Source organism: Gavialis gangeticus, unplaced genomic scaffold (genome assembly GCF_001723915.1).
Source record: "Gavialis gangeticus isolate Ggan-Ray unplaced genomic scaffold, GavGan_comp1, whole genome shotgun sequence".
NCBI classification, from domain to species: Eukaryota; Metazoa; Chordata; order Crocodylia; family Gavialidae; genus Gavialis; species Gavialis gangeticus.
This window is the reverse complement of record NW_017729006.1, coordinates 18,681,090-18,691,201: the sequence shown is the minus strand read 5'-3', so window position 1 is coordinate 18,691,201 and position 10,112 is coordinate 18,681,090. Positions and strand designations below refer to the sequence as shown.

Sequence of the window (10,112 nt, the reverse complement as noted above, 5' to 3'; positions counted from 1 at the left end):
TTTTTTTTTTTTTTTTTTTTTTTTTTTTTTTTTACAGTGTGGTAACTCTTTCAATGTACATACTATTTAATAGAAACTCTTTATTAATTGGTCTTTAACCACATGTCTTTTTATTACCCTACAATAGATCATTTTAAAAAGAAAAGGCATTTTTTTCTTATGGAAGTGAAGTAAAAATGTAAAACAAATTATGGATGCTTTATTTCTGTTCATTAAAATCAGCTCAATACTGAAATTGGTTACTTAATTACTGCCAGACTGATACATTAAATCCTAAGTACTAGCTTGGAATAAATTTATGTGATAAAGTTGACATCTCCTTAGTAATGGCAGGAATCTTTTTATTGGGTGCATGAAATAATCTCATGATTCATAATATCAAGTTTATCTACTCAGACTTTCAGCAGTTCTTTTAAAAACTAATAGTTATATCAAACAACTTTTTTTTCCAGATAATGAAACAAGCACCAGTTAGATTTGATCAGAAAACACTACATATACCAGCATATTCAGGTACAATCCTGCTAAAGTTGTTTAAATGTATAAGTGCTACAGATGTAAACGTAATAATTCTTTTCCTCTTTGTTATTTTCCATTTGAAGAGCTGCAGTCTCCTTTTGATTCATATCTTTAAGTTTCATAGCTGATGATTCACGTTTCTTGTATTACACTGTAATTTTGTTATAAACAATGCTAAATTGTTGAAATAAACCTAAGATCAAGTTTCACATAATATCTACAAAAATTGCAGAGACAATGAATGATCTTCATGAATTTCAGTGCAGTCCACAAGAAAGTGATTAGGAGCTGTTCTTGTTTAAAAGTATTAACCAAAATAATACCATATAAATCCATTTCTTACCTTAAAATTATGGAAAGCTCACATTATTTAAAATATGCTCGGGAAAGTGGAATCTCTGTGCTTACATGTATTTCTCAAAGTTGCAGCATTTTCTAGCACACAACAAAAGTGGAGAAGAAGCTGATCACTTGCATCACTTATAACTTTTCTGTTTTTTTCCCCTGCACATCAAACTTGGATCTGGGGAAAAAAGTGAAACTCTTTACAGTAAACTGTAAAACTGAGTGTTTTTATTTACAGAAATTTACAATAAGCAGGTGTTATTGCTTTGATTAAATCACAATTTTCTGGATGTGGAAATTAAATTATAAATGATGAACAAAACTTATTAAAATTGAGAAGTCAAGGAACTCAAAAGTTAGGAAATCTCAAAATTAACATTACATGTACAACTCTAGTTCTGCCTTCATATGTATATTCATTATGATACAGTCTTAATTTACACAGTTGTATTCATTTTTTCCAGTCCCTGTTTTTCCCCTTTTTTGCTCCTCATCCAGCCTGTTTTCAAACTCACCTTGGTCTCCAGTTTCCCTTATGGATTCCTCATCCCAGTTCAGGTTTCTTTCTGTGCCTTCCCAGTCTTTACCACTTAGTTCTTTGTTACAATTTTTTGTCTGACCAGTAGTTTTTATTCTCTTTACATCTCTTGGTCTTATCTTGCTTCCTTCTCGACCTGCTTTCCTCATCAGCTCCCTGTCTCAAGCTCTGTCTTCCATTTAAGATCTCTTCTTCACTTCCAGTTTCACCAACATTGTTATCCCAGTTTACTTCCATTCTCATGTATATTCAAATAGGAGAGCTTCTTTTTACATTGCTTGGGTGCCAGCTAGGATGTCACTGAAAATACAGGACAAAGAGGAAGATGCTCAGCCCCACCCTTGTTCAGAACAGTAATTTATAGGGAAAATCTGAATTTAGAGATACATGATTACCCAGTTTTTGTAATATGTAGATGTTGTGAAAGGATGGAGAATGCTTGAGCATTTTCTGAGGATGTCATACGTGCTTTCTGATCAGCACTAGGAGCTTTAAGAGGCTTAAGTATTCTTAATAAGAGCAGAATGTGAGAGATTTCTTAGCACCTTAACATTGGAAAGTCTCTCTTGAGTGTATAGAAACAGATTTTTCAAAGGATTATAAAGTGGATTGCATATGGTGGATTTCATGGGGATGGCATAGTGTATATCCCTAACGTCATATCCCTTTGCATGTCTGCTCCAAAGAATGGAATGCTCCAGCTTTTTTCAGATAAGATTACTAGAATTTAACATAGATAAAATCACATAATTTTCTTTATTGTTGTTCTTGGAAATGCTTGAACCCCTGCAATTGACATTTTCTGAAAAATATTCAACCTAAGGCAGACAACTGATATGGAGAAGTTTAGTCAAAATGGTTAAAGTTTGATAAATGTGTAAGCGAGTGAAAATAGTTTCTGTAATCAGAGGTGTCATAACTAGTCAAAGTCATCGCAGGACCGCTGGCGAACCTCTTTGAGAATTTGTGGCACTCAGGAGAGGTCAATGTTGTGCCCATTTTCAAGAAGAGAAGGAGATAAAATTTCTCAAGGAGTCCATATGTAATAGGATAATAGGCAAAATTCTGAACAACAGCCAGCACGGTTTTGTTGCGGGTAGGTCATGTCTGACTAACCTCATCTCCTTCTACAACCAGGTTACTCCTACCTGGATAAGGGAGATGAGGTCAATGTCATCTACTTGGACTTTAGGAAGGCCTTTGACTTGGTGTCCCATGAGGCTTGTAAGGTAAAACTAGAGGTCTATGGGCTCAACAATTCAGCAGTCAGATGGGTGGGAAACTGGCCGTGGGGTCAGACCCAGACAGTACTAATAGACAGATTTGTGTTTACATGGCAGAAGGTAGCTAGTGGGGTCCCTCAGGGTTCAGTACTTGGACCAGTACTTTTCAATATCTTCATCAATGATCTGGACGTGGAGCTGCAAAGCACACTGGCAAAGTTGGCAGATGACACTAAGCTGTGGGGAAGTGCGGCCACACCTCAGGGTAGGCTGGTGATCTAGGCAGACCTAGACAGATTAGTTAGGTGGGCAGACCAGAACCAGATGCTGTTCAATACTGAAAAGTGTAAAGTGCTCCATCTGGGGAAGAAAAATCCACAGCAAACTTACAGGCTTGGTGGTGCCACGCTACCTATCACCACGTCTGAAAGGGACCTGCGGGTCATAATTGACCATAAAATGAATATGAGCCACCAGGGTGATGCTACAGGTAGCAGAGCAAAAGATATGCTGGCATGTGTCAACCGAGGCATCTCAAGCTAACCTAAGGAAGTTATTCTCCTGCTCTGCTCAGCATTGGTGTGGCTGCAGCTGGAGTACTGCATCCTGTTCTGGGCACCACACTTCAAGAAGGATGTGGAGAAGCTTGAGAGAGTCCAGAGAAGGGCCACTCATATGGTTATGAAGGCCTGAAGAACAAGCCATATGAGGAAAAGGCAGATATGGGACTGTTCAGCCTAGGAAAGAGAGAACTTCAGGGGGATTTGGTGCCAGCTTACAAATATATCGGGACAGCATCAGAGGGTAGGTGAACAGCTATTCACCAAAGTGCCCCAGGGGAAAACCAGGAGCAATGGTCATGAACTCCTAGATGGAGGTTTCAGACTGGATAATAGGAAAAGCTTCTTTACGGTTCGTGTGACCAGACTCTGGAATAGACTCCCAGCCATGGTGGTGCAGGCACCCACCTACCCTGGAGATCTTCAAAAGGAGACTGGACACAGACCTTGCTGGGGTTATTTGACCCCAACAGTCTTTTCGGTCCAGAGCAAGGGGGCTGGACCTGATGATCTCATGAAGTCCCTTCCAGCCCTAAGCTTCTGTGAATCTGTCACCCATCCCAGTCCTGCTAATCCCACCTTCAATTATGAAATGTTTCTAATGCCCAGCATCAAGTTGTTTTTTAATGGTTGCTGAAGTTGTAATTTTATTAAAACAAAAGGCTGATTGTTGTTGGGAGCATACCATATCTTCTTTGGATCACTTCCATCTGGTTTATTTTTGGAGGTATTGTTAGGCTTTATTGTATTTTGAGGAAGGACTGTGTACTTTAGCCGAAAATATTTTCCTTTTTAGAAATCAGATAGTGTTTCTGCCTAGTAATTTTTTGCTCCTTGGGTGTGTAAACAGGAGGAGTGAGTAAAGAATAATGTAAGATCCTTTTCTGTAAAATGTGTTGGACAGTGATTTTGCTGAAGGAGTTTTGTCATTGCTTTTGTCCCCAAACAAATGTTCAGCAAATTCTTTGTGAGAGAGATTCATGGACTAACATTTTCAGATCTGGGTCCTTAAAGGGTAGATAGTAAAAAAGAAAAAAAAAAAATTAAAATAAATAACCTATAGTTCCATGCTCTGTGCAGAGCCCAGGTGTTAAATTGAAGAGTAACTTGTAGCTCAGGAGCTGTTTTCTAAATATCACTTTCTTAATATTTTAAACTAGTGGTGCCCAGTTCATTGGGCCCTGTGAGCCAAATGAGTGGCATGGAGCCAGTCTTCAAGCAAAATGTGGCATACATGGCCAGACCTGGCACATGGGGCTGCCTTATCTGCCCTGTGGATCTCCTTATAGGTCTGAAAATTTGACAGAACCATGAGTAGTGACAGCATTTACTGCCGCATCTCTGGGAGCTGCAGCAATTAACACGGCTACTGCTCCCCTGCTACCAAATTTTGGTTGTGTCTTGGTCCCTTCCTGTTTTAAATATTAAAATTGTGATTGCATCCAGAAGATTTGAAACTGCTTTGATTAATGTTGACATATTTAGTAAGTAAAATGAAATCAAAGATTGCAAGTTCTGCTCTTATAAACAGCTGCTCAATTTTTTTTAAACAGCTGAGAAGCTATCATCTCTGAAAGAAACGGATTGGAATGACTTTTTGCAACAAATTTGTTCATTGATCGACTGCACTGAAAAGAATACTGGGACAGCACGAGCTAAACTGAATTTGCTTTGCTATCTGTGCACTGTAGCTGGCCACAAAGAAGTGGCAACTAGACTAATCTGCTCACAGCTGGTAAGTAATAGAGTTCTGGGAGAGTCAGCATGGTTCACATGTCAGCCATTGCAACAACTCAGCTGTCTTCAGCAATTTCCCTTTATTTCTGTTTTAAGAAACTGTTGATATAATGACAAATACAATACAATGAATTAAGGACAAAATAATGAATTATGCCTGTTATATTTTATGCTACTAAATTTCATGCCGAATAAAAATTTTGAGGAGGAGCTGGGGGGGCCATTGCATCTTTTGGACTAGATAAATATGTGTATAATCATTTGCTATATTAATAAAGAGTTAATTGTGAAGTGTTCCCAAGCTTAATAAGACCATGAAATGTTAAAGATGGTATAATTTGGGGGGATCAAAATAGGCCAAAGTACAGAAAGTACAGCCAAGTTAAATTTCCCTCAGCTGATGATACCAAGTTTATAGTGGTAACACCGAGGGCAGAATATGGTCCAGCCAAAGGTTTGACAAAATAAGAACATGCAGTTAGGAAACAGAGGCCCCTATTAGGTCATAGAATACATAGATTTATTCAGTATTCAATTAACAAGTAACCATTTCAAACATTTTTGCTTTCACTGCCTACCTTTGTTTTATATTTGCAAAATAAACTCAGGGTTTTTTTAATACTTAATATAAAACTTTGAATACTGTCTACCATTATCTTGATTCTCATATAGCATCAGGGAGTTTGGTTCACAATGGATCGTATGTTTTTTAACTGTAGTTTCCAGTGTTACTTCAGCAGATGAGGGCAGCTGCCAATTGGGATATGTAAGTAACAAGTAACTCATTTCAAATGGATTTGTTGAAATACTGATCACCATTGAATATGTTAGATGATGTCCTTTAATTTCATGTCCTGCCAGCCTTTCCTGATGACATGTGTAACGAATTGTTTATTTTCAGCATCATAAACGTAGCAAGATCTGGTATGTTCTAGCCACTAGCAATTTTAAACGGCCATTGAGGATTTTACTTATACTATAAATAAAAAAATATAATCCAGGAGCTGACTGATTAAATCTACTGCAATGTTGACAAAAGAAGTGAATCACATAACCACACTTTCCATTTTTTACAAATGTGTGCATTGTTAAAATGAATTTGTGATCATGAATAGGTCTCTTTTTTTACTTAAAATATGTAATTTAGAAGTAGAGGAAATAAATAATTGGAAATATCATCTAAACTTTGATTTAGCTTTGATTTAATCCAACCCCTTCATAATATTCATAATGATAGAAACTTACTTTGCTTAGAAGTATTATGATGCAATAATGCCCTCTACTGGTTGTTTTGTATTAAGGTTTTTTAATCCTTTACAGCATTTAAAGTAAGTTTTTAAATGTCCTTTAAAATGATGTGTCTAATATTTAATTTGCTCCCATTCATGTTTTTCTGGGAATGGAATCTGTTTTGACAACTAAGATGAAAAATGTAAAATGACCCATGATGGTCTTTTGTATTTTAAATTATGTTGATGAATATGAACAACAAATGAGATTAGCGTGAATATTATTTCTAAACCCACTTTATAGTAAACAAAGGAAAGTCTATGCCTTTTTATAGACCACTAATTTCTTACATCATAATTCAGTTAGGATTGCAGCAGTAACATGCTGTTGTAAAGGGGAAAAGGATGCGTCTACACGTTACCCTACATTGCTGTATGTCATGCTGTGGTGACGTAGCCATCACGTGTGTCTCCATGTGATTGCCAGCTATGTCGCCGGGGTGGTGCATCCCCTGGTGATAGCACGTTGGTATGGCAATGTAGCAGTGAAATTCACTTGTGTATCATGCAGACGGTGTAGTAACCATCCATATACTGCACCATGCTTTAGTACTTCCAAAAGGTGTACTTCCATATGGTGACATGTAGATGTGCCCAATGTGTGGTATCTAAGAACAAACTGGGCTTTTGCGATTTACTAAATTTGTAAAATTGTGCTTGAAAAATGCCTATACTTAATAATCTGTGTATAATATACCATTATAAATAACTAGTCACAATAACTATGTTTTTCTTATGTTTTAAATTTTTAGTATGTTTTTCATTTCAGTAACAAATGTGTTTAATTCATAGACGTACTAAAGTAGCCAGAGTGATTGGCTTACTGGCATCGCATACAATTGAACTAAAAGAAAATGTACCTGTTTTGGAGGTAACTTTCTTTTCCTTATTTAAGTTGCCAGAGTTAAGAATATTGATGTTTTTATTAGAAAACTCAAATGTTCACATCTTTTTATTAAACTTTGCTTTATTTTTTCTCCATGTGTGAAAATGGACTTACAATATTCTGTTATCTAAAACTACATATCCATGATACTATATACACAAAAATAGTTGTACTGATTTTTAAGTAAACTTTGTCAGAGCAATAATATTTTCAGCTTGTTTTTTTCACAAACTCAGTTTTACATGCGGTACTTTGCATTTTGTTTTTCATTAGGCTATATGATTCTATTTTACTGAGGTTTTGTAAAATGTAAACAAAGTTAGGTTTCTTCATATTAAGTTATTTTCTAAGATATGTGTTACTCTTATTTTTTTAGTAAAATACATCTCACAACTAAGCTTGGATAAAGCTAGGAATGTGACTAAGTTGCACTTCACTACTACCAGTCCCAGAATGTTTTACACTGAAAGGGAAATCATTTCCTATAGAGGACAAAAATATTTTTATTCCACGCTATTTAAACTGTTGTCAACCACTTAAAAATTATTACATGCTGGTGGTTAGCTAGTTTGACTCCAAAGATTATTTAAACATGTACATTTTTTTTTTTCCTTATGGTACTTTTACCTGGAACTTTTGCACTTTGTGGTATCTGGCTGTGAAACCTTTACATTGGGTGATGGTATTCTCTAAGCACATGTGGCCATCAAAACATTCATGAGCAGAGAGAGGTAGTCAGCTAGGTTAGTCTGAAGTCAGTTAGAAGGCAGGGTAGATAGGCACCTTTATAGAGACGTATTAAATAAAATGTATATGAAAGAGCATAAAAGTTGTGAACCCAAGTTCATTGCATCACATATTTAGTTAGTCTATAAAGGTTCATATCTGTCTTGCTTTCTGACATCAAATATTGCTATGTGCATATTAGGCCACAAAGATTGGAATCTGCTGCTGCTTGTTGGCACCCTGAAAGTAATCTGTAAAAATGTAACACTCTCTCTCTCTCTCTCTCGGTCTCGATCTCCTAGGGCACCACAATGTCTGGACTAAACTTTTTTTGTAGAAGACTGAAAATAAAATAATTTTTAGGGAAAGCTTACTTTGAAAAAATATCATTAAGAAACAATAGAAAGCATCTTGTGAGCAATGTTATAGATACAAGCTGCAGGTGAATACTGATGTAGGCACTTATTTTCCCAGTAAACCTACTACATATATTCAATGAGTTGTCCTCAGTGGTTCAGTATCTATATGGAAAGAGGTATCAAATATACCAGCAGCTGTTTAAACCCTGTAATTTTTTTCTGATGGGAGACAGCACTGCACATCAATATGCAAGTTGGTATGTCAGGACAGTGGCCACAGAGCCCAACTGGAGCATGAACTGACTTACTTGGGACAATATAAGACCTGGAAATATATTCTATATATATATGACTTTAGAGTAGGGGTTGACAACTTATGGCTCATGGGCCAGATCCGGCTTGCAGAGGTAGAGCTTAGGTGGGATTCAGTGGCTGGGAGGTTTCAGCGTTAGTCACTCTCCCCACACCACTGAGGATTGGTGGTAGTGGTGGCTGGATCCTAGCACCCACTGATCTGTCTGCCTCTGACCCAAACTGTGTCAATCCAGGCCACAGCCTTAAAAGTTTCCTGATCGCTGCTTTAGAAAATATACATTCCATGAATCTTACTATTTATTTTTTTGTTAATTATGTAATTGTTTAGTTCAGACACTTTGAGCTGAATGTATGTTTAATAACACTTCAGTTATGCCACAGCAAAACTCACATGGCTTGTATGGCACTATTTAAAGTAGGAGGCATAATTTTGAAAGAGATTTGTTTTGTTTCTTTAAATATATTAAAAAGCTCTTCAAATTTGCATTAGGTCTTCAGTTGCATCTTATAATCCAGTGCATGCTCCAGTTTGGTCTCTGTGGCCACTGCCCTGACATACCAACTTGCATACGGAGTTGTCAGAAACAGTGCTGTCTCCAGCCACAAGAACTTATGGGGCTTAAACAGCAGCTGATATGACATGACAGGTTTCAGGTCAGCTTCTGGTAGGTAAGTCACAAAACCTTAGTACCAGTGATCCTAATTAGGATTCTTTGACAGTCTTAGGAAAAAAATAGTCTATGAAGTTTTTCACTAGTTTTGAACACGAGGAAGATCGTGGTCTGAATGGACAGAGGCTTTAGGACTAGACTTACGCCCGGGTGTAGGATGGTACGATGAATATTTTTTTAGTGTTGTGTGCTGCCACATATGTTCTATGGCTAGAGAGCTACCGTCTATGGTATAGTTCACATGAATAAGCTTATGTACATTGATATAATAGAAAAATCAGGAAACCCTTTTGCTATCTGTTGTGTGAGAAATTCAGTACCCACTCTTTTGATAAAAGTTTGCAAAGTTTAGCATTTACACCTGGAAAGAGCAGCTTGTTGTATAAATATCCACTAGATGTCACTCAAATACAAAAATAAACTATAAGCAAAATGTACATTCTTGTTCAATATGAATCTTGTTCAAATTGAAATGGACTAGGCAAATTCCTCAGGAAACACTATGTTACACTGAGGTCTTCACTGCCTTTACAGTCTAATATTTGAGAAATATTCATATTTGCAGTTAATGAATGTTCTTATACGTGAGTTTCACCACTGTCATTACACTTCTCATTACTTTAACCCACTTCAGTGATTGTAACAAAACAATAAATTGGTTTCTTACATATTTTAATTTCAAAGTGAAATTCTTTGATTGCAGTTGAAGACATGTTTATGTGGATTTGTCCAGTCACAATAAAGGTATACCATTCTTGTGGCTGTACAGCCCAATTTTGTTCTAGTTTATGAGCCTTTTCAAGGAGTTGTCATTTGCCAGTCCAGAGCATCCATCCATCTTCCTGACTTTCATGTTACTTTTCTAAGCTTTTAAAGTTTTTCTAAGTTTTTTTTCTTGTGACTTTTACTTTCAGTTCAGATTATTTTTCTTTTAATTTTGGGGG

At 36.6% G+C, this 10,112-nt stretch overlaps 1 protein-coding gene across 2 annotated transcripts in view; it reads left to right on the top strand.

Moving 5' to 3' along the window:
* The window catches only part of ULK4 (unc-51 like kinase 4), a 556,180-nt gene that overhangs the window by 65,585 nt on the left and 480,483 nt on the right, over positions 1–10,112 (top strand). For both annotated transcript variants that reach the window (XM_019508899.1, XM_019508898.1), the window contains exons 14-17: positions 453–513; positions 4,739–4,920; positions 5,642–5,688; positions 7,004–7,082. In XM_019508899.1, coding sequence (XP_019364444.1) covers positions 453–513; positions 4,739–4,920; positions 5,642–5,688; positions 7,004–7,082 — 369 coding nt within the window. The remainder of the gene's footprint in view (positions 1–452; positions 514–4,738; positions 4,921–5,641; positions 5,689–7,003; positions 7,083–10,112) is intronic.